The sequence below is a fragment of the Aptenodytes forsteri genome, unplaced genomic scaffold, assembly GCF_000699145.1.
Source record: "Aptenodytes forsteri isolate BGI_AS27 unplaced genomic scaffold, ASM69914v1 Scaffold108, whole genome shotgun sequence".
In the NCBI taxonomy this organism is placed as follows: Eukaryota; Metazoa; Chordata; class Aves; order Sphenisciformes; family Spheniscidae; genus Aptenodytes; species Aptenodytes forsteri.
This window is the reverse complement of record NW_008794448.1, coordinates 5,615,935-5,642,288: the sequence shown is the minus strand read 5'-3', so window position 1 is coordinate 5,642,288 and position 26,354 is coordinate 5,615,935. Positions and strand designations below refer to the sequence as shown.

The following is a 26,354-nucleotide window of genomic DNA, read 5'->3' as shown; positions in this document are numbered from 1 at the left end:
CTGGAACACGGATGAACATAATTTAAAGATGTCAATATTTCATGCTACAGTGCAACCCTTACCTTGTATCCTGACGATTTGATGTGCACTCCTCGCTTGGTCAGTGTAGATTTCATTCGGATGAAAAAAGAGCGCTCTAGAGTGTTGTCAGTGGTTAGTAAACTGGGGCTTGTAGATTCCACTAGGGAATAGAAAAAATACATATACACATAATTTAGAATTTATACATCCCCTCTAAGCTATTTTTCAGGTGCAATCCTTGAACTCACTAAAAATAAATGACTGATGGATGCTAAGAGTGTTGTAATCAATTTACCTCGTTTAGAAAACGCAAAAAAAAAAATTGAAAAATATATGTATACTCAGTAAGTCTCATTTTCAAGTTATTTTTCCCATAGAATTTTTAACAGAGATTTGTCTCATTAACTCTTTCTTGCACAATTTTGTTACGACTGGAGTTATTTTGTTAGGGTATAGCATTGTTTTAAAAACAGTGGAGTTCTTGAGTATTTCATGAAAGGCAAAGTCTCACTGAGGAAGCAATTCTGTCTGCTGAAAGAGGCTGCAAACTCTGCAAGCTTTTACTCCCTGGTCTCCACTCCTTGCTTGCAGTGACACCTAGGGTGAGTCACTGCTGGGTTTGAGTGCCTTGGTTTCCCCATTAGTGAGGGTTAATTATCATCAATAAAGCACTGAGTAGCCTGAAGGCAAAAATGCTCAAGTAAATGACACATATTATTATTATTGTCATCATCATCATCATTGTTAATTATTGGTGACTAATTGGTCACTAATGAAATGCCTTTGTAGTCCAATTGAAGAGATATTTCCTTCTTGAAACTATAGATCTCACCTGTGCTTCTCACTCCTTTAACTGCAACCACTTGAAACAGTAAATAAGTACTTAGTATAAACCATGATAAAATAGTGGATATAACACCAGTCAGCACTGAGATATTCTGTATACAATTTTTATTATTGCTATTTTTAGCCCTGATAACCAAACTCTCCCCAAAACACTGTTCATGGGAAAATTCTGGAGCAGCTTACAATAAGCAAGCATTATTGGAGATTAACTAACTTTCAGTTTCAATGAGTAATTAACACTGAATAAAAAAGTTATTTTGAAATTATTCTGCTATTGTTTTGGAGAACTGACCAAACTACTAGTAGAAAGTATTCAAGTATTTAAAAAGCATTTGTTTATGCAGTCAACAGAAACACAAACGCTTGTTTGTGAGCTAAGGATTATGTCGAATTGTCCTTGATTTAATGTGGTCACGTTGTCTTGTGTTTGTGACATTTCAACTCTATTGTGATGAAATAACTGACAACAGTGCCTCTTTCTTTAGTGTCTCTCTTAAGATTTTTTTGTTTTAGAGAGCACGAATTTGATGGCATTTTAAATGTACAGCTCTTTATCACTCGAGGGAAAAGCAGAGCCATGTTATATTTAGTACTTTCATTTCTTCTGATTAAATATGAATTACTATGAAATTTTTCTCATCATCTAACACGCCATAATACGCCAACAGCTTTTTAATACACTATATAAGCACAAACTTCTGATCTAAGAGTTTAATTTGCCCCTCTAATCCAATCACATCAACCTTATTTCTCTTATCAGAGATTCCCATTTTGAATTAAATGAGCTCATTAGTTTTAATCAAAAGCAGAGAGATCAAAACTTAAACGTAAATGCTTTAGATCAGAACTGTCAGTCAGCCGTGCAGTTCTATTTTACTAAAACACAAGATCAGAGACCCTTAGAACCAATTTCTTCTCGTAAGGGATGCCAAGAGCTTGAAGATGCTATATCCTTTTTTTTTTTTTGCTTCCAAGGACAGATTATACATTTAAGGTTAGACTTAATTTAGAGTATTTTTTTCATCCTGGTGGAAATGGGAAAGTATGCCATTCTGCTGTTGTCTCTCTCACATTTATTGGTGCTGGTCCTTGGAGACCTGAACAAATGTGAAGCCATCACAATCCATGCAACAAACCTGTCCTCAAAAAATTCAGCTCTGTTCAGCAATATCATCTAAGAAATAAAACTCTGAAAGAAAAGATAAGTGTTTCAGGGTGCAGCATAATGGAACCCTGAAACAGCGACCAGGGTCACCGGGATAGCAGCAGTACTGGTAAGATGAGGATCATAATTAATGATTATTTTTATTGTACAGTACTCTATAGTGCAGTAGTTAAAGAGTACATTAAGAAACCACAGCATGGGTGCTTCCTGCTGTGTGAAGAAATGCTAAAATCAGCTTAACAAGTGTAGTTGTTGTAGTCCAGCACATTATGCTCTAGCACAGGCAATAAGTACAATATGTCCTCATGTGTTCTAATGGTAATTACCTAAACACACAGAAGTAATGTTAATTAAACACACAATACCTCACGCTCGAAAAATGATCAGGCTGTAATACATATGTACCATTCCGAACCAACTGAAATTAAAATTTCTCTTTCATACACAGTTTTATGAAAGAAAGGAAAACATCTGACATCTAGTACAGTGTGCTTGGCATTGACGTTTTCTGGGCTCATGTCACCTTATATCATAAGCTTAACATTATTTTGCTGTTACTATAATATGTACAAACCTATACATCTCTGTAAGTGAATGTTATAAAATGCATATAATTTATCCAACAGACTGGAACAGTGTCTGTCATAAAAATATGTATTCTGAAGTGTTTGATTTTCTTTAACAAAAAGTACCTGAGAGTGTATGTGTGAGATGGGATTAGTTACCTAAAAGTCCAGAACAGTTTATGAACAGCTTTCTGAATTTCTCTCAGGAGAGAACCATTACGGCTGATAGTACAAATCTGCATTCAGAGTTGCACCCACCCACGGTAGATACTGTAACAATGCTAACGGTGATTATGCATGCAGGATTTTAAAAATAGGATGTGTACAGAATGCATCCACCAATGTCAGTGAGATTTGCACAGGAATATATGGAATATGGTCCATTATGAGTTCTCAGGAGCTGATTTTAAATGCCTATCACTCAGCCTTTTCAATTTTTTTTTCCAATTATATCAAAGGAAGCTAGCAATCTGAGGGACATCAGAATGAAACTCTGTAGCAATTCATTTTTTCAAGAGGTTTTTTTCTTTAATTTGTAATCCAAGACCTTTAAAAAAGCCTGAAATAAGCAAGGTCCGCTTTGCTTGATACTGTAGTAACTAAAGACATCTTTTACACTGAAAAATAGTGCTCCTGGGCTGAATTTACTGAGTCTAAACCTACTGTTGAGTTATAAACCTCTGAAACTGTCAGTTTAGAATGCTAATAATATGATAAAAGTCAATGCTCACTGTGTGTGAATGAAAGCACTATATATACACTGTCAGGCTCAGAAGTATAAAAAGTAAGTCTGGATTGTCTTTGCAAAACAGATAACTCTGTACTCTGTTGGGAAAGCACTCGCCTTTGTGTGTCCTTAAATATCTTTGGCAGATACTACTAACGGAATAAACCTCTTCTCTTTCCACTCCCAAAGCTGCTAATGCAGGATGAGATTTCTGGACACAAGGAATGCATTGTCCATTTCCAAGGGCATGAAGCTGCAACCCACTATACCTGTACAAAAGTCTCATAAATGTCAAAATGTTAACTAAGAGCCACAGAGCCAAACGGGGAGATAGGTTGAACTAGTAGCCAATTCACAAAATTATTTAGTTATCTCCTCCTAAGCATTTCTTTGTGAACAAGCCTTGTAGCTCCGATCCTTCAATGGGCTTTGTCTTGGGAATAATCTTGGGCCCAGACCCCACAAACCACTCATGCACTGTTTAACTTCACCTGCTGGAGGAGTTCTCCTAATGTTAGTGGAATGTGTACTGACAAACATGCACATAACTTGAGGACTGAGGTCCATGGCTCTGATCCTGCAGTGATCTGCAGATGTACTCTGCATCTGTGTGCAGCCTGACTACCTTAACGCTATAGAGCAAAACAATGTAAAACAATGCAAATAATTGCTATTACACAGCAATGGCACAAGTACAATCCCTGTGACCGATTCACAAGCACATTCAAATTCAGATAAACAATTTGTCCCCCAGGAAAAAAGAAGTTCCAATTTTGATTTATGTCTTAAATAATGAAATTCTGCCAAAGCAGCCTGAATAAATATTCACCAACTTCTGGGTTTTTTTCCTCACATGCATTAAAAATAATTGAGAGGATAAAAATGCATTTTCGCATGCCAAACAGATAAAAGATAGGCTTCTCATTCTTAGGAGGACCAGAAGCTACAGAAGGAAAACCAAACACCAACAAGGAATTTAGGGGGTTGGTGGGAAAAAAGCTTATGGTTTAACATACAGGAAATTCTGGATTTGGTAGTATTTCAGGAAGTTTTCACCTGGCTTTCATTTCTCTTCCTTATAGACCTGTATAGACAGGTGTCTATACAGCTTTTAAGAGACATTCTCAAACACCACCTATACAGCTCTTAAAAGAGAAACAAAATAAGAGAACATACAAAATAATAAGAAAAAGGGAGCTCTCTTCTCATGTTATCTTTTACACTTGCAAACCTCTTCCCACATTTTCTTAAAGTCTTATAATCCTTTGCATAGGCAACTGAGAATCATTATGTTCAGATGAATAATTAGGTAATATAAATCTATCATTTTCAGTTGGACTAGATGCATCTTTGTAAATGTTTCTATTTCTTCTGTGCAGTTTATTGTCTCTAACCAGGCATTAAAAGACTTTCTAGGAAAATTTGACCTTGAGTAGTTAACTCCTGTTTTTTCTCATATTATTGCCTCTTAAAGTGTGTTTTTAATCAGAAAAGTGACTCTCAAAAAAGCACTGTTGCCAAGGTCATTCTCTTTCAGTAGCTTACAGATCAAATTTGATCATTTTATAAGCTAAAAGATAGATTTTTCTAACTACTAGCCCAGCAAATACAATTCAAAAGCTTCAAGTTAAGACAATTTATTTCCAGCAAGTGCAAGTTACTATGAAATTATACTTAGCACTTGTGCAAATGCATGGTTTTAAGTGAAGTGGGTTCAGTCTGATTGCAGCCTGAACATGAGCAAGTACTGGAAGCTAAAGCTTGGTCTAGGAAGGTGCTGAAGATTCTTGGACTATTCCGATGAACCACTTAGGCATATTTATGCACACGGGCAGCCTGCCTGGAGATCAACCGATGAGCACAGAGCTAGCAATTTCTATAGGTGCTCTCTTCGTCTCGCTGGTGTGCTCAGCATCTTGAAAAATCAAGGACTATCTGAACTATTTAGTTAACATTGTAGGTGGCAAAGAAGAGGCTAGTTCATTCTTCCAAGGCAATACTATTTCTAAAAGGAGCTGTAGGAATAATATTTTTGCTGTAAGCTGTCCCAGTTATAAACAGGAACTTGAATTCCTGAATAACCAGATTTGGATCTGAAATTCACAGCACTTGTACCTAACTTGGTAAGACTCGTAAAATTTCTGTTTTGCTATTTACTGAAAAGCTGAAGAAGTTAAGAATTGGACCCCAGGCTTTTGGTGACTTAGTTCCCTTCTTTCCTTTACACAGGGGGAATAATGCTGGGTTCTGGCCAAGGCCTCACTGAAAAGGGGAAGGCTCAGGGCAGCTCTTCCAAAAGAAATGGAAAGAAGGATGACTTCCTCTAAAGAATTTATTGCTAGGTAATGTTTTCAGACAAGATAATAAACTGTTCTTTCTTGTCATTCTACCTCCAAGATGAAGACAATTCACTTTTCATGACCTATAAGCCTATTAGAAAATCAAAGGCATAAAAACTTTAAACCCTATCAGACTTCTGTTGAAAGCTGGTTCTTCTAATTTTTTTATTTGTTTGTTTTGTTTTTTCCCTCTTATCCCTCCAAATTTTCCAGATCCAACAATTGGTGAGATGGGCTGGCATCTCAGATTGTTTCAGTTAGGTTGTCATTATATAAAATCCTTAATTTTTTACAACTAATTTGACATTGAAGCATTACATATATATTTATTTCATATTTTTTCATAATATTAAAATACATTATATACATATTTTTACATATAGAAATACGATTATTTTTATAATCAAAATCTATAATTACTAGGCTATGGTCCACATGTGATGGTGCACACTGTTAAGCATAGATGTTTGAAACCGGGAGAACAAATGACAACTGCTGTGTTGCCCACACGTAGGTCTACAGCATTCTTGTGAGCTGCCCCACAGTGTCTGAGATGTGTACAGGAAAGGCAGTTTCACACAGGACCTCCAGAAGACCCAAGTCTTTCTGGAGCGGCTGATGGATGTCTCAAGTAGCACAAGTTCCCTATCTTTGGGAAACTTAAGCCACTAGAGCCTGGTCCCATTTAAGTAAATAGGAATACCATGAAAAGACTTGGATCAAGTTCCTGATTATTATTTTATCATTTCTAGCATCCTGTGTGGCCTGTTGCTTAGGGCTTTGGTTGCACATGTCAACATTCAGTCTGGTGTATGTGGTTACACCAGTCTTTGAAATGTGCTTGTGTTATTCCCCAAAATACACCAGACTTAACATTAACCACAGCCAAAAGTAAGCCAGCATTCTCTAAAGGAGTTTAATGCTGTTTTACCAATGGATAAGCAAAACTGTGCATGCAATTACTGGCAAAATAAGTTATAGTTTCACATAACTATCATACACATACAAACAACACAACTTTAATGTGCAAACTATATTTGTCTGTGATTGTTAATGCTCAGTTTGCAGATTTTACAAGTGCAAACACTACTACGTGCATACTATATTTTGGGCACACAAAAGACTACCTCTGCAGAGAAATAAGCCATACTTTGAAAAGTTATCCTGTAGTGTTACAAATAATGAGCTCACCCTTTTTGTTTTTTAATCCAGACTAGGCCCATGTACTGGCTGTAGTTATGTAGGACAAACTAAAGTACAAACTCATTGATAGGCTTTCCCTATTATTATACAAAGAAAATTTTGAATGTTCTATTATCCTTTCAAAACCAAAGTAATCTGAACTACACTTTATTGAACTAAGAAGTATTACTTTACTTAATGCCTCTCAAAGCTTCCTTTCTTCTTCTTCTGCTTCTGCATCTCCTTCTATTTCTTCTTCTTTTAGTCTAGAAACATGTCTTATCAGGCTATTAATTCCCAACACGTGCAATTTACTTCCCATGTAAACTTTATGCCACAGAATTCTTTATATATCTGGTAAAATATAGAATGTTAGGTGCCAGGATAGAGCTATAAATAAAGTGTTGCCAGGATGAAGGTACGAATAAGATTTTTGTTACTCCTATAACGTTGAAAGACAGATTTTACAACAAATTTTGGTAGGTCAGTGATCTATGAAATACATAGAGCTTTTTTGCCTGTTTGAAAACAACATAATAAAGATTTGCTATTAACAGAACTAATCATGGCAGGAAACTTTAACTCTGAAAAAGCCTTTGGAAATGTTACAGTCTACTGGGCTTCAATCCATTATCTAAACACTCGCAAATGTATCCACATCCATCCAATAGACCGGAACAACTCTCAAAGAGCTGTTATGGTCTAGTGAGTGAGTGGTACATAAACCATACTCTGTATGAAGCTCAAACTTGCTTCTATGTTTTTACATTTAAAGTTAATTTATTTTACGCAATGGAATAAATACTCTGACCTGACCTGTCGGCTTGTTTCATGTGAAAGCTCAAACTTGCTTCTATGTTTTTACATTTAAAGTTAATTTATTTTACGCAATGGAATAAATACTCTGACCTGACCTGTCGGCTTGGTTTCATGTGAGGTCAGCAACACTCATAGATTTTCAAGGTTCAGTGACAGTCCCAAAGAAAATTAGCACAATGGTATCATTTCCTTACTGTTTATTTGCGTTGCAGCAATTCTAATAAAGTTTGAAACAGAACACATCCAATGGCTAGGAAAGGTCCTGATGTTAGGACAGTACAGGATCATAAGTAATAGCACATCTATCCTCTGTTAGGGAATGGGTACGGAGCAAAGAAACTGGGAAATGAGGAAACAGCAAAGGAAAAAAAGGACCCTGGCTAGTTTTGAGGGCAAAAACTTCACTGAATTCCCTGAGAGCTTCATGGGCCTGTGAGGAATACAGGACTAGATGCTAAATCTCCTTTGAGATGTGGCTGGTTTCCACAACTTAAATGATCGTTATCCTTACTGAGCAACTTCTTATAAACAATTTTGAGCATTTTGTTTCAGCACAAAACTGCCATTAAATGCTGATGCTGTTCCCCCCCTTTCATGCCCTAGAAGGATCAACTGAGGGTATTTTTTCTCTCTCGCTAGTTTTCTGCTCTTGCCTAGCGACTTGTGAATCATTAACTGACACTCCAGAGCATAGCTGTGAAAATAACTGTGTTTCAGAGCTGCCAATAATGGCCCACTAAAGTTCCTTCCCAGCACATGGCATAAAAAAAAAAACCCCAACAAACATTAAAAAGTCCCTTCTGATGTTGCCCAACATTGCCAGCCTGCTTGGGCTTAAAAAGCACAATAAAGAGGTTGCTTTCCAGATTTTCATATGCCAAATGGGAGGTGCGTTTCGGTGAAGCTTTTCCCTGAGGGGAAGAAGAGCAGCCGAGTTACCTCACGCGGCTCAGTTGATGTTTGGACGATCCCACTCCGGGGAAACACACAAGTGTCAAAGTCAAGCTGCTGCTAGTGGATGTTTCTGTACTCAGCAACTAAGCAGTAGGAAAGTTCAAGAGAAAAAACGGAGTATCATAAAGATAGTCTTTGAGAGCACGTGACATCCAGCAAAAGCTATTATGCAGCAGCCTGTGTATGCCAAGGAACAAACAGTATGAATGCAAAAAGTGAATGTTTTAAATCTTAGTGGAATACCCCTGTAAATATAGCCACTTGAGGAATCTATTTCTTCAGAAAATACCTTTTGTGCTGCTGGGATATTTGGAGGATTCTATTTTCAATACCTGTGTTCTGGATCTAGTGGAGCAATGCTTTTATCACGACTATAAAATGGTTACGAGCCAATTCCTCATATAAAACAGTCAGTAACAGTGGGGCTTTTTTATGACAAACATGATGTCAGACAAAGGGCATCAGGACTTAGTCTTTGTACTACAATACAAAATAACAATACATAAACACCTTTGTGAAAGCAGCTTGAAACCCCATGTTTTCTATTAAAAAGTCATGTTCAATCTTCACTGTTGATAGAACAGAATAGCTAACACAGAGAACATTGTATATCAGAAAGGTCAATAGTTATTATGAGCTACAAATATATTTTTTTCCATCCTTCAGGCTGTTTAGCGCATATCACAGCATGAGCAGCTGTCTTCTTTAATGCTTTTAAAATTAGAATCCCAAAGAGGAAGAAAAAATTACATTTGCAATGATTGCTCTTTGCTTTTGTAAGTTTACTTTAATACACTATTTTATATACATGAATCTTCCATGCAGCCTAACCAAGGGGCAGTAACTGGTTGCTAGTATCTACCGCATTGCTATATCAATCTGTATAGAATCCTGCCAAAAAATCACTTTGCACAAATTGTGTAACCTTGCTGAATAACCTTTCTAGAAAAGTACGTAGCTACTGGGCATACGCTTAAACCAAGCAAGCATATGTGTGCAAACACAGACTGATCATTACTAGTGGCGAATGCTTACTGGTTTAGCAGCAATAAACATAGAGGACTATCTGACCTACTACTTTCTGTTCACACACTGAAAATGGCAAAAAAGGGTGGTAAGATCGTGGCATCATTTGACCTCTTATTTTTTTCAAACACGGCAAGTATCTGGGTTCATCTTTGCTAGCAGGGAACAACTGCTTAAAACTGTGAACAGGTTTCCATTCTGTTCTTTGGATTTGAGTCCAAAGAGCCCAATATGGGCTCTACCAAACTGTTCCCTTTTCCAAGTTTGAACCTTATCTGGATGTGTATTGGTGTGTCAAATGCAAACTGGTATTTTATAAATATTTTGAAGTATGGAAGGAAAGAAATCATTTTCTCTATAAAACAAGTTTTTAGCTAATTTAGAATGGTTCAATAATAAAAAAACGAGTCGGAGTTGAAAGCCATATGTTGTCAAGGGAAAATGAATGTAATTGGCGAGAAGAACGTTTTCCTCATAGGGTTTAATGTTTGGCTCACAGATAACTTTATTACTGGAGAGTGGCAATAGGTATGGTGCTAAGCATCATGACAATATGCAGATTCTTTGGGGGATAAAGGGAAATGCTGCAGATTTTGCAGGATGTGTAGAAAGTCCTGGTCTAATGTACCTTAGGAACTTCTTTCTCCAGCTGCATGGCTTCATAGTTCAGAAGGCAGTCAAGCAACACTTTTAAAATGTCAGAAAACATACAATATCTTATACTCAGAATCTACTTATCCATGTCAAAAAACAGTGTGACTAACAATGTTGTTTTTAAAGAAAAAGAATAATGGAAAAAATTAAGCAATATGCTTTCCCATCCCTTGCCCCAAACAAGTAACACTTAAAAATATCCTGTGAATAGAACTATTACTTAAACATGAAAATACTGATGTCCTCAGTACTATGCATCCAAATTTATTTCAGAATGCTATTAACATTTCCATCATCACAAGAGTCGCTGTGCAACTGTTGCCTCTCATCTGTCATACAGAAACTCCATGACCCAGTACAGGCTAGGCAGAACCAGGCAGGCTGCTAAACCTGCTGCCACTGAGGAACTTGCTAGCACAGCTGGCATGGCAGGTAGCTCATGCTGTTGGGATGTACTGCTCAGTTGGTAAGAAGTCCAGCTATCCAGGTTTCTCTATAGCTTTGTCCCTTATTAGTACCCCTTCCCTGTTCCCGTTACAGTAGTTTCTCCTCAGGGTAGCATATTAAATTAAAATAGGGCAACAACATTCCTAAGATATACTAAGAGGGTTCTTATACAGATAAGTTAGCATTTATAGATTTCTTTGCTTATGCAGAATTTACAAAAAAGCCTAAAATAATGACAAGCACTATGCCATTGAAATTCAAAGAGAGCTGAGAACAGGTATCTCCAAAAATGACAGACTTGAGGCTGCTGAAAACAAATACCTAACAGTAGTTCCAGTGGGCTGCAGCCATGCATTATTCTTAGGAAACAACTCACGCAAATTATTTGGTGAAAACAGATGTCAAATGAACCGGACATCTTACTTTTATTATATTTTTCCCCTTTATTTATTTATTTTGCAATGTGGAGTTAAGAAGGTTTTTGACAGACACAATCAGAATCTGTCATACTACACAGGAAACGGCATTTTAAAAATCAGCCCACAGTGCAGGTATTTTGGCAGATTTATCACAAGGTTTGAATGGTAAACACTTAACAGAAGGAATGCTACTTCTATTTATTTGCTTTATTTTAACAATGGGAACAATGACTTCTTTTTCCCATAATGCCCCTTCAATTCAAGCTTTAAGCGAAATAAAGCTAAAACTAAGATAAGAAGATGATCAATAATAATTGCTCTTCCTTTTTCTGTTAGCCCATTTTTCTATTTCCAGTATTTGCAAACTGAGTAACTTGGAGAATGATCATTTAGACACAGGCAGAACACGGTATGATTGGTGAAACTTCCATGGTACAGTATTTCCTGAGTGTTTCTGAGTTAAAATTTTTCTACATTGTATTTTCACAACCCTGGAGCTTGCACTGTTTCTTTTTCCTCCATGTCTGAAGATCACCCCATGGATTAACAAATGATTGAGGATTCTCTCTTAAAAGACTCTTTAAAAAACTGTCAGAATCAGCCTGAGACAAAGATTTATTATGAACTATTTAAAGGGCTTAATATATGTATCCCCAAAGAGCCCTTGGAGCAAACTAAAAAGGAAGAATGGAATTCTCAAAGAATGGGAAAAATCTCCAATGCCCCACTTTCTTCACACCATGATTACTGTTTACTCAAAGGATAAAATGCCTAACCTGTCACATGAAGTCTTCAGAAGCCATATTACTGCTGATGTACAGTAAAAAACCCCAAACAATGAGCCTCGACAGTAATATGCCTAAGAAAGGCAGCTGTAATTTGCTTTCTAACCTGTTCACTAACACACTAATGTGGATACATCTTGTAGAAAGAGCTGATCTCCTGACCCAGGCAGCAATCAAACAACTGCCAGAGTGTTTGCTGTCACACAAGCTGTAACCATTACCTTAATTATACGTTACCGTATAACAAACCTTCCCTAATGAGCAACTCTTCTCCCACCTGTGTGCCAGCTAACCCTTCTGTCCTTGAAGAGTACCAGTGCAGATAATTTCATTTCGAAATTTGAAAAGCATATTCATATGCATTCCTTCCAATAGATAAAAATATTACGTATTTTAACAAGGTTAGTTGCTTTACTAGAGTGCCAAGACAATAAAAAATACAGGCTTATACTGAAGAAAGGGAATTAGAAAGAAACATACCTTACTGCTGGTAAATCTTAAGCAGAGCTGGATCTGACCTTTGACTTTATGTTCATATATAAATATATCCATCTTTACATATTCTTTTGTGTTTACAGAAGTATATAAAATACTTCTACATTGACATTTTTCACCTTGTGCCTAAAACCAGGAATTGTACCTGGGTTCGTGGTTTACACAAACGCCTGCTTTCCCTCTCCGATACCAACTTCCAGCAGGTTACATTTTTTCTTCTCTTCTAGTTTTTATCTCTTTTTACAGCATTTTATTTTCTTCTATTGTCTGTTATTTAGGGCATTTCCATTCACATTACAATTTACAGGATACCATATCCTTATGAACAAATAAAAGACAACTTCCCTCCCCACAGAAGTTATCTGTGTTCTACCTCAGATGCGGTACTGGGAAAAAGAAGGAAAGAGTGAGGCATAGGAGTCTAGTTTTGGTTTTGACCTATCTGGGTTATTAGCCTCTATTCTTATGGGACAGTTTCAACATTTTACCTGTTCATGCTAAATACATACCTAAACTAAGCAAATCGGTGGAAAGCATCTGCAGACTTCCCATCTGCTATGTGTTTTACTTGGATAGTGAGTGTTAGTGTAGAAAGACTTAAAAATGCAGCTATGATCAGGAGGAACATGAGAGGGACCTAAACAGCAATCAGAGCAGACAACTGAACAACAGAGCAATAGATGAGATTTCATACTAACAAGTGCAAGATGTAGCACACTTTTGAAGAAACTACTCCTGTATATTGAGGAGCTTTAAATAACTATAACTAGGCAATAAAAGGAAATGGAAATATCTCAGTGAAAACATCTGCTCTGTATGGAGACCGTTATGACTAAAAAGTTAAATGAGATGTTAGAACACAATAAAAATGAATCTAAAATTAATAAAGAAAATATTACAATGCCATTATGTAAATTTATAGTCCAAGCTTTACACTGAGTATTGTGTTCAGTTCTGGTCATCCGCTATTAAAAAAGAGAATAATGGAAACAGAAAAACTCTAGTAGAAGGACATCTGAAGAGAGATTAATGAGATTATAAATATTTAGCTTTGAGAGCAGGTAAATAAGAAGTGATGTGACAAGAGGTACATAAAATAATGAATGATGCATAGAAGATAATATAAGATCAAGGAGATTTCCAATAAATTGAAGGGAAAACACATTTTGAGCTGATAAAGACAAAATGATAAAAAGAAATTTTTCCCCCACAACATGTAATCTATGCAATTCACAATCAATATATATATAAAAGAACTTCAAAAGAAGGACTAAATATCTATGAGGCTAACAAGAATAACCATGCTACACTATGTATAATAAAATTTACATGAGATATCAAGTGTCATGCTTCAACTTATATGGTACAGTTACCATTCTGTAGATTTTACATATGGTTTGGAAATATCTGGTACCAGCTACTCTAAAAGACAAGCTAGTGGGCTAGATAGACAATGTTCACTCATATATTATATGAAGTCCTGTGTTTCTAAGAAATTCCTCTTCCATATAAAGATCTGTGGCAGGAGATGCTTCTCTTGTTTACTCATCCGCCACCAGGTTTAAAATTCTCCAGTGGTTTCTAAGTAATCAGTAGCACAGAAAAAAAAATGGAGTCTCTCCAGAAGGAATACCCAACTCCTTGACCTTCTCTTTCCTTCATTTGCTGGCTTTGAATCGGAACATTCTGATGCACTTTCTCTAGAAGTTAAAAGCAGCAACATAAAGCTGATTTCTATTAAGGTAGTAGTAAATCCTGAAGCCAAGGAGATCTGTGGTGTGGTTCTCTTCTTTGAGTATTGAAAAGTTCAAGTACTTTCAGCCGAAGTCATTACAGGTCCTTGAATGGACTTAACATTAAGTGCAACATCTCTTCATAACTGAGAAGCTCCATCCTCCAGCTGGCCTAAGATGTCTGCCTTTCCTGCATATTCATTATACATCCAAAATGTTCTCTATGTTTTCCCCACTCTACTACTTACATGGCAGAAAGCAGCTTGCAAAGCCTGCCCATTACCATTATGGGATTGTTCATGAAGACTCTATGCTGAAGTCCATTTCCTCAATCTTTACAGCTAATCTTTAAAGTTAAAAGATTGTTATTACATAGCTTGTATAAGAATGAAGGCTTTATAGAGAATAATAATAATAATCAGGCTGTTTTCAAATAAATTATAATAGAGATGTAGCATGTTATATATTGCAAAGAGTTTTGCTGTCAGGTTATATTCTGTATATTAAAAATATTATTATAATAATTGTCATTTAATCCTGGTACATTTTTAATGGACAGTTATAAGGTAATCAGGGAAGACTATAAATCTTACATGCAAATTTTTTCTACAATACATGTGTATCTTGCTACAAAAAATACAAATCGTAACAGTGAAATGAACACGTTTTAATGAAATACTGCATAAGTAAGTTCTTATAAACTGCAAAATATGACTTCTAATGTGAAATTACTTTTCAAAGCCAAAAGGTGATATAAGACCAACAGTGATCCACATTCTCTTTATACTCTTTTAGTGGTTTAGTCACGACAGAGCTCATTATAAGTTTCACTGTTCCATGGGAAAAAAGTTTCCTATGTCAATAAATTTAATTTCAGAATGACTTTGATTAAGTGATATTTATATCACAATACAAAATAAAGCCCATATCTCCAAAAAGCTGTTGTTAAAAAATATTTGTATTTTCCTATTTAGGCACCCCAGATTCTCCTAGAAAATCCCAGTACCGTGCAAATAGTGATTTCATATAAAAAATGTTAGCTGCTTAATTTAATATAATCAGGTGTTAGAATAATGATAATGATTACCTCATCATATTGGTAATTTTTGCATTCCGTTAGCAAATTTTGCTTTTGCTAACATGATGCAAAAGTTGTTAATATAATGAGTCTCATTGTATTAGCAACTTTCTATCACATTAACAAAGATTAAATTTGCTAATGTAATATGACAGTCACTAACATAAGATTAGTGCAAACAGAGACCAAAATCTCTGTAGACCTCCTAAAGGTAATGCTGAACATGTAAGCAATGCTCATTTGTTTTTCCTTTGTTAGCTATACTTTGAGTGCCTTAAGTGTCACATCCATCTACGCTCACTGAATGTTCTCCGGGAAGGTCCATTTTATCGAACACTAACGGAGCCATGAGACAATGATTAACTTTTGATGCAAAATCATGAACCATAAAGTTTTCTTGTTAGAAGATAAGTGACTCATGCAAATGGATCAGCTGATATTTATACAACAGAGAGATGTGTGTTCATAGAAACTGACATTAGTAATATTGCTGATTAATTGATATATAGGACCTTCCATGATGAGCATACTGATGCCTACACAAATATCAAACGGATACAGCAAACACCCTTGGACTACATTGCTTGTGGGGTTCTCCCAAAAGAGATTTCACGAGTTAGAAAGAATTTATGGCATAAATGCCACAACATTAATAAATGACAAACAGCAGAACTCAGCCTGAACACAATGATCATCTTTGTCCATGCTTGTATACTGCAATGTCACATTCCTGGGGTAATGCTTCTACTTGCTTTCAGCTTTTCAGCTTTTTCTACTTGCTTTCAGCTCCCTGTCCCAGACCTCAAACGTGAGGAGCCAGAAAGAAGCTGCAGCATTACGTGAGAATGGAAGTGTAGGTCCCTCTTCTCAGAGGAAGCCCAGCCTTGCCTAACTGATTTGGCTTTAATGAGCAGGTGAGTCACATGCTAAGTTAAAGAAGAGTTGTGATGGACTGTTAATACAAGAGAGCTTTAGAAGTGGAGCTTGCTCTCACCTTCCATTTTGAGTCTTTTAGGTCAAGCCACATACCAAATCCTACGGTTAGGGAGGTATTATCCTTCTTATGTCCTGTCTCAGAACAACCTACAAAATAAAAGTACTCCTTCCTGAAGTCTGCATGCATCCAGTGCTGGGATTTAACATACTACAGCATGTGGGTGCCTGAAAGCAACTCTGGTTTGACAAAAGTGAAAACGAAATGCAACAGTTAGTCAACACAGCAACTATTTACAGTAGCAAGCAATTAAACACCACTAAAATATTCTGAGGAGAAAGAACAGCTGCTTGTCTACAGTCTGGGGTGGAAAACCACAGTATCAGAAAGACAGAAGACATAGGCTTTTGATGAATAACCTCAGCACAGCCTCATGCAAAGAAAGACAAACATTTGGTATATAGCCTCTGGCTTCCTTTCAGGAAAATCACCAATAAATTCAGCCCATACAATGCAGTCATTAAAGTAAAAGGGGAAAGGTAAAAGCAAGCAGGGTTCCTGTGGAACAGAGCTGCTGAGTAAACCGGGAACCCAGTAAGTACACTTGAGAACTGCACAGATAAATAAGACATGCTCCAAGTTTTGATTTACTTTATGCTTGATTTGCTTTTATAGCAAATGAATCAGTTTTGTGGTCAAGAGAGTTAAAAAGTTAGAATTAGCGCATAAGAATCATCTGAGCTATGAAGTCCTAGATACAGTGGCACAACCGCAGGTATCGTAATCAGGTCTGTGAGTAAAGGAAGGTGCTGAAGAGGGAGCTATATATTTAACAAGGCTCATCTGAAGAGTATGAAGGGCCTTTCGACATCAGAAGAAGAATTTAAAAGTGGATTCATAGCTTTATGTTAATATGTAATTTTCTTTTACTATAAACAGCAGGCTGAACTGAAGAAAAATCTAGTTTTGTGATAAACTGTATTTCAGTTCATAGTACTAAAATATAAAAGGAACAATCATGAGTTTTCCATTTCTTTTCCTTCAGTTCTTGGGATGTGATTTCTGTGAACAATTGTTTAATTAGAAGACCATTTCTTTTGGGGGAAGTGTATAAGTGAAGCCCTAACCACTTATTGTTATGAACAGCATGTGGCTTTTTTTCTTTGCTAGAGCAGTATTTCTGGAGCTGATTTGTAACTGAATTCTAATACAGCAAACTGTATTCTGCTGATCTAAATTTCACTGGTACAGTTTTTTCTTCTTTTTCATACAGGAATCCTATTCTGCCTTGCCCAGTTTTATTTGACTCTGACAGTTCACAGCTGAGCAGTTCAGAGGAATACACAGCTTCCTTAATTCACCTCACTTGACAATAGCAGGACCTGATCCTGCAAGTCAGCTTTAAAATTGCACTTGGAAGCTGTCATGGAAATCATGTGAGAGACGAATTGGTTCTCACCATTTTTGAAAATTAGGTCACTTATTTAGGACATTAGAAAGAACTTAGGAATTATGACTTGAGGCACACGTTACATTTTTTTGCCAGTGTAGTCCCCTTACCTAATGCATAGAAATAGATTCATAATAATGTAATTCTAATAAGCCAATCTGTCTTAAAAGGTTCCTTTAAAGACATATTTCATTATACAACTCTTTACGTTTATGTTGAACTGTATGAATGATGATAGGCCTTTTTCACAAAGCTTCCATAATGCCAAAGATCTTTGGATTGAGCACAACAAAATTTAGGTCATACAAGGAGAGCGCCATGAAGCAACAAAAGCCAAAACCAGGGCAGAAACCCTAATGACATGCAGCATGGCAACAGGGGCAGGTGTTTGAGGAATATATTGTATTCTCCTGAGGCACAGAGGCAGAGGGGGGCAAGTGACACGAGGAGCAAGAGAAACAAAGCAATTTGATGATTTTTTTTTCCCCTGTGTGTTTTGTATCACATAATTGCTGAATGCATAGATCACAATTATAGCTCACAATTATACTCTGCCATTTTCAGCCAAAGTTTAGCCTGTTTGTGTAATTTCCCTGTCCCAGTGACAACCCCCATGCATCTCCATGGATTAGTAGAGGATGGCAGAGAGGAGATGCTCAGGCATTTCTGCTTGAGTGCCACATATCGCCTCACACTTGAGCCATTGGAGAATCTCTGTCAGGGGCAGTAGTACCAGGACTGATGTCATCTGCAGGCCAGCCACTAGAAGTCAGCAGTCACATGCACTCTTACAAAGAGCTCATGCAAAAAAAGCCTGTAGAAAAAGCATCATGCTAACCACAATCTATATACAGATTCCTCAGGTCTGCTAGAGCACCTCGGAGTGCCGAGAGTTGCCCAAACAGACACCCCTCTAAGCTTGTGTAAGGCATGTATTCCCAAGAGTTTATATCTAACAACTGCACAGCAGCATATAGAGACGTGGACATTGCTTTTGGGCAGACAACAGCTGCCATTTAAGCAGCTCTCCTGGGTTCCCCGTGTCTGGAAGGGACGTACAGTTTGGGGGGAGGAAGGAATGAACGGTGCACGGGCCTATGTGATTAGAAGAGCACCAAGCATATGAAGAAGGTACCATAAAGCCTGTTGGGGTTGGATGCTTCTGAATAAAAGGCATAGTATTACCACCCTGTCCTTAGACAACACATTATTATTATTATTTTTAGTGTCATGTGCTGTATTACATTGTCTGATAAAAGTAAAGTACAAGAATTTGCCAGATGACTTGATTTCTGCCCTTGTCACATTATTTTGCTTAGTTTCTGATGAAAACGTAAGACAAGCTTTGCAAAATTGTTTTTGTGGATTTTCTTCTCAGCTTCTTTTCCCTTCCTATTGCCACGTCTAATCTATTTATCTATGGCTCAATTATTGATTTATGTCCAGTGGGATGCTAGATACATAACCTGTAAGTGATATCAGCTTATTTTTGTTACATTATATATAGTGAACAGATACTCTGAATTGTATCTGTGCATAAAGGCATCACAAATTGTTATTAATTATGCTCTAAGGAAGATGTATTCTACTGTTGAACTTTCCAGAAAAGGCAAAGTATAATAATTCTTCTCTTCACTGAACAATTTTTTCCTTTGTTATGGGACAGCTGATGAACACAATATTGCTTTTGCTATGCAGTCCTGAAAGTGCCAGTTGGGGGAAAACATATTTTTCAGTACTTAAAATAAAAATACCAAAAAGTTACAATAGCTTGCATGGAAGCTCCATGTATGTCCGCTTAACAAAAATAGCCTTTGAACTGCAAAGACATTTGGTGATGATTACTGTTCACTGAAAAAATAATTACAAAATGTTATTCATCTATTTCTTTTCCTGTCCATGTGTTTATCTATCATTTTGCAGTTTTCAGCAGAGCAGATGTGCTATGACAGAAACAGCAGCTACAGTATTTGCTTCACATATAGAAACAACAAGCAAATGTGACTCATATCCTGGATTACATTAAACAAAATGGAAGAGTGACAAAAAAAATCTGTTAGTCTAACAACAGATTTTAATTGCAAACTAAATTGAAATTCATTTGTTTAAAAAAGTGTTTTCAAATGTTAACTTGCAGATTTATACTGTAGGATTTGCCAAAAATGTTAATGTTCTGAGGTGAAATCCTGTTTCTAATGAGGTCACTAGAGCTTTGCCACTGCATCTGGGGGGCAAGAGTCCATCTTGGTCCTTTATTTGGTTCCCCCTGGATAATGTACACATTTTATGTACACCACATAAGCATTAAGCTTTAACGTGGCTTTTTATAAAAAACATCTTTAAGGCTGCAAATGATCAAATGCAATTAAGGATTTGTCCGTAAAAGATTTAATCAATAATTATCATCCAATGATCAGCTGCAGAGACCCTGGCTTGAAATATGAGCTATTTGTCAAAGGGCAAACTGAAATGTCTTTTGCTTTAACACAAGCAGGTCCTCTGCTCTCGACCTATTAAAACTTTGTTTGCTATTATACTTGCTGGTGAACGAGTCATGCGGAAAGGTGTTGAGGAAATGAGCCAACGTGTTCCCCAGGTGATATAAATGCTTTATCAAACTGATCCCTGCCTTGTTATGTAAACTATACCAGGTACCGTTCGTTTTAAACAGAGATAAGCAGATCTACTATGCTTTAGGGCGTCATGCTTTATGCATGAACTGCTTTTTATTTTTATATTAAAGATTTTCTTGACACAACCCTTTGCAATGAAGGAAAGCTCCAATATAATGTCTTAACTACAACCACTGCAGCACCTGCAAGTTCAAAGTACTGAGACTGATATTCCCTGATCAGATAGTCCCATGCTAACCTATTTAATTAATTCTTAATAAACAATTAATTTTTTAGTGAAATACCTCTTGTAATGAGAAAGTCTCTCTCAAAAGATAAATGAAGTAATCCTCTGAGATGGAATTTATAAAAAAATAACTCGGTCTCTCTGTCTATTTACAATATTTAGCTACCTACTCTTTGCTTTCAGTTGTCTGATCTATCACTTGTTTCCTTATTTATTACACAGTTTTCAATCTGAAGTGATATCAGATAGAATGGTTTTAACCTTCCCAGGAGTAATATCCAGTTTCTTTTTATAGCAATGGGATTAAATCCTACTCTCAGTTTTCATGGGAGCAAATGCAGAATATCACCAAAGATTTCAGTATAGTTACTTAAGATTTATATCCATAAACAAGACCAGAATTTAGTCAGCTGTCTTAAATTTGAGACATAGCAGATGAAAGTGAACACATTTATGTGCTCATTTCAAAAAATGGACCTATAGTGTATTACAATTACAAGGATCCACTTTGAGAATTGTGTACACTTTTAGCCTAAAATATTGTTAAAAATTGCTTGTTCTTGATTTAATATTCAACGTCATCCTCCAAAATTTTAAGGACAGCTATAGACCCTATTTTATTAGAACTGCGTAAGAAGAAAGAGGAAAAAAGTCTTATGTATATTGTCATATACACAGAAATATTTATTTATCTCACCTAAAACAAGATGTTAAGTACAGTTCCCAATCTCAGCATACTCTTAATTATGGATTCACTAGTGACACCCTTGTTATTTATCTGCTTCTACAGATAGATTTGTATGAATGTGCATATGTGCATGCGAGTGCAGATACACATGTGTGTATTCAAATGGCTTTTGCATATCCTCCTGCTAAGTTTCGGTAGTGTTTCCCATGCCTAATTAATTAAAAATCATCAGTCAAAATGGTTTATAGAGCATTATTTGTATTATAGTCAACAAGTGCAATTACTCTCAGGCTGATAAGAGTAGTAGGTTTAGTCTGCCTTAGTTCACATTTTCTAGGCTGAAAAAAATTCACTACTTGATAAAAGCCTTTGTTTTAGCAAACAGAGACAGCACAAATAGCATGGTTTTAAAGCTGAAGGTATCAGATTAACAAGTGGAAACTGGATAATATAACATTCTTCACTAAAAGTCTGGTTTGTTTGTATTCATAATGTAATGTTTACTTCACGACATATTTTCTGGAGACATGATGCCTTCTTCCCCTTTATTCCATGCACAACTCAAAATAGAAAAACTAATGAAATTTAACTATCCATAAGTCTTTGTTGTGGATGGACTGAATTATAACTTTTTAATTTAGTCAAGTAAAGAATTATTACAGTAGGACTCTAGGGCAGGAATGTGTTAATAAAATCATACTCTCTGCCTTTTCATTTAAAATAATCCCCTTGAGCTGATTAAATGAAATATCACTTGTTTAATAACTGACAGAACATTATTTTTAAGCAGAAATGTTTTGCATATCTTCCTTTCCTGTTTTTAATTCCAGGCACAAAGTAGTGAAGGCACTGACATCACACAAAGGGAGTAGAGTTTAGCACTTGGATATAGTTTGTCCTGTCATAGTGGCATCTATAATTTAGTGTGAAGCAGTGAGGTAGACAGAGCATTATCATTAGAAATCATCCTGAACAGGGATATAAAACACAGTCGCAATAACACTTGTCAGAGAGGTGACTGCAGTCAAAACTAATATCCAAGAGTTTCAAGATAAATGCTGACACTGCAGCCATCTTACAAAGACTATTATTGCTCAAAAAAACCCCCGAAAAAACAAAACCAAACTGTGAGCCTTCCCCAGAGCGAACAAGTTAGTGTGAAGTTTGTATCTGGGGTGGCATAAACTTTGTGAGATTTACAGTAAGTAAAGCCCTTCTTTACCTGAATAAGGTACTTTATGTTGCTACAGAGAAGGAATCAGATAGTCTTTCCGGCTTAATGACTTTAAGCTACTCTAAATTCCTCCCTCCACCCTCTCCCCATTATCTGGAGTGTATGAGTGCAATCCTTAGAACAGGCGATTAACTGTGCTGCTTCCAGGTTCAATCCCTCTCCCTGCTGCCCATTTCCCCAACCTGTATTCCTCAAACAACACTTGATTTTCCTAGTCTTTATATAGCAAGAGTCATCTCTGGCTCGGAATGCAGCTGTGATTTTATAGCATTTTACCGCTGATTTTGTAAACTGCAAAGCCACAGGGAAACTCCCAAATCTAAATTATAGTCTTGAAACTTGGAGGTAAGTGTAGTAACTTCATTGTGTTTGTTTATTTAGCACTGATAATGCATACCTCAATATAAAGAAATGCACAAGAATACTACCTCTTTAATACACTGATTCATAGCTCAATGACTTTGCAGATGTACTGCAGGACAATATACGAGTGCTGTGTACAAGGTATTTCTTCTGCTATATGCAACCTGCCCTGATCAGAGACACAGAAGAGACGCAATGGTTTGAGGGTCTATAGAGCCTAGTATCCCAGATTAGATGAACTTCCAACAGTGGCCATCACTGCTGAGAAATGGGAGAAAAATGAGGAATGTCTGCTACAATCTCTAGGTTCTGTTCCAGGCCCCAGTCATTTTTAGTGCATAACATATTCTGAGTCTGATGTTCATTTACTAACCACCATTTTCCAAGGTCTACTGCCTTTTGCCTGAAGAAAGCAAGGAGGAGGTTCTTCAGCGAAGACATAAGTGTAACGTGAAATGGCCAGCTTGCAGAAGCTCATGAGCTATATCATGCAGTATTATGTGGTATTATAGAAACTCAACCATAAACAGAAAGAGACTTATCTTGTGTTGGTCTAAACAAATGTTATATTTAATGAAAAATAAAGGACAGTAGAAGAGTCCTTGTTACTAAAGGACTTGAGAGGACTGGCTTGTTCAACAATCTCTTTCTGATTATAGATAACAACACATGTCTCTGGAAAAAGTGCCAGAAGACCTGTTGTGCACCATTAAGTAATAATGTGCATGTAGAATACCTTTCTTCCTTAAATCACCAATTGGTATCTAAATTGACTTAAAACACGATACACTCCTCTATAAAAATAGTTTAACTGAAATTAGAAGCGAATGCTGTCACTGTATATAAATGCCCACATATTTAAAAAGTCTGCCCTGTTCTTGACTGCAGCAATAGCTAGTGGCAATGAGTTCCACATGTTCACAGTGCTCGACAAACATGCTTCCTTTTACCTATTTCGCTGATCTTCCATATGAGTTTTACTGAATGCTTTTGTCTCCTTGTAAAAAGATACCTAGGGTACTATGAGGAAAATGATTCTAGTCTTTTACATCTTTCTTCAGAAAGAAATATTCCTATACCTCCAGCCATTTTTGCAATTCAAGTCTAAAGCCATTTCATACTTGTTATATTATGTCACGTGTGTGTGTTAATAGAAATAGCACATATAAAACCACATCATTTTTAAAGGTAATTTTGGTACTGTTTTCCAAAACATTTCTGTAGATCAGGAAAATGTCTCTCCCCTAGGTAATCATTGTTACCCTGCAGCTTTCTGGTTGCCATTTTACTGGAACATTTTACATTTTTTGGCAGCTTGGCCATTTCACTTTTCCTTCATATTTTTTCTTTTGTTTATTCCATCTAGACCTGCTGATTTGCTGCTCCCAAACGTATCAGTTTGCTTGGATATCTTCTTTTTTGAAATCTCAGGTTTTGATTGCAGTTGTTTTGATCTCAGTGAACAATTGTAAAACCTCAGTGTCATTTGTGGTTTAGACTAATGGAAAGAACATAAACTAAACTGCCTTTATTCCATGCAAATTCAGTAAACCGAGTAGTTCATTTGTATTTACCAATAAATAGACTTTCTTGTTATTTTTTTGCATGTAACCCAAATTACTTTTCAGTCTTGCCCTTAGTTCTCCAAATTACCACCTTGCATTTAACTGCCCGTACTTGACATATTCCTATTGTCTTTACTGTGATGGATTCATAGTTTTTCTGAAAGATGTGAGTTTCACAATTACCTCAGAAACTTCACCATTTAGAGAGTCATTACTACTCTTAGTAAGTTCACACATGATGCCATTCAGTTGTTTCATGATGAATTTATGGATTACAGTTTCCCAATACTGGCTAATGAATCTATGGATTACAATTTCCCTGTATGGGCTATATTCAGCTCTTTCCTTTATTCAAAATATCCCAGCTCACTTGGTATTAGCAGTGGTAGTTTGTGATGTGAATCCTTCTACCTACACCATGATATTGAACATAATTATGTTAGAGGCTCAACTATAACTATTTTTGAATGAACTCCTTTATAATATGAAAGATTAAGGTAGAAAACAGACCCGTCACTTCTGCGTGCCAAGAAGCACAAGTGTCTCAAGTATCAAGAAGTGTTCATTGAAATCTTGTCAAGGTGTGAAATTTCTGGGTAGTCAAATGAGTCCACCATTATTCTTCAATTAGATTAGTTGGCTTTTATATCCCTCAATACTGCTCACTCATTAGCCTTTTCCTGGCCAACATGACTGATTATGAACCACTTGCATCCCTGCATGCTTAAGGATTGGGATTTCTACACATATACATATGTAGAGAAGAAATAATTTTAAAGACTTCATTCTGACATCAAATTGTCCCATAAAGGTATCATGATCAGTAAGATCTAACATTATCCACTGTTTCTAATTGGTGGTATTTTCTTTCACCATGCCTGGTTCCATAAAATTTAAAATAAACATAGCGTACGTTTGAAATTATACAGCTCAGAGCACAAACAATAAAGTGTGCAAAATCTTTTTTGGGATGTGTGATCACTGTTAGCCAGTCAAACACAAAGACTTAATAAACATAAGGTGTCAAAACCTGACTTTTATTTGCAGCACACATATTGTGCATTGTAAGAAACATTATTTAAGATGGAAGAAGAACATTTACATGCAGATATTGGCAGGGGAAATTTCCTCTTCAAAATTACAGAAGAGTTTAAAAATATATTTTCCTTATGTGGAGGTACCAACCTACCTGCAGATTGTAGATGCAAGCCTAACTTCTATGTTTGTTTCTGAGAAAAGAAATCTCACAGTTCAAAAGTAGGATATGTTATAGATATAAAATGGAAGCTATAAAGCAAACATATACTGCATTTCTTTGCTAGCAAAAAAGAGTCTAGATTTACAGTAAATTTACTTTCCTTCATAGCTCGAAAACTGCATTAAATAAAAAAATTAAGTTAGATGGAGAGGAATAAATTTAATCAAAACACTGTTAGATAAAATAACTTGGATTTAGGAGTCTGCAGCAGCTACTGCCAAAACAAAGCTGTTGTTATTTACCAAAGCTAACAGCATCCATTGTTTAAAAATCTAAAGGTAAAAACCCAACAAAACTTTGCTGAATTATCTACAGTATTTAATGTGGCAGACTACTTTGTTGCAATGAATTTATCTAATGGATTGCTGGATTGCTTATAGTTGTATTTCAAACTATGTTCGTACTGTATAAGGAAATCCTGAAAAGAAGAAAAAATTATCATGGATATGTAAGAAGAGGTCATGATGTTAAAGAAAGTGCTCACCCCCACTGTAATTGTATAACATTATGCATAATACTGGAACAACTTCATTACAGAAGTCAGAGATTTGCATTGTTTATAATGGGAGCATGATTTGGCTTATCAACTTCAATAGGATTGGGATTTTGGACCAAGAACTGCTATTGCAAAACATTTGGGAAGATCACAGAGTGGAAGGAGATTTCATTTGGGCATTACAACTGATAATTGTAAAAATATGAATATATAGAATCAAAGATGCTAAAGTTTCTCTCTACGTATGTAAA

General features: G+C 36.3%; 1 protein-coding gene across 1 annotated transcript in view; it reads right to left on the bottom strand.

Annotated features, from left to right (window-relative positions):
• NPAS3 (neuronal PAS domain protein 3) overlaps positions 1–26,354 on the bottom strand; it is a gene marked incomplete at its 5' end in the record, with an annotated part of 555,595 nt that overhangs the window by 58,756 nt on the left and 470,485 nt on the right. Inside the window, one exon of the mRNA XM_009290396.1 lies at positions 63–181. Coding sequence (XP_009288671.1) covers positions 63–181 — 119 coding nt within the window. The remainder of the gene's footprint in view (positions 1–62; positions 182–26,354) is intronic.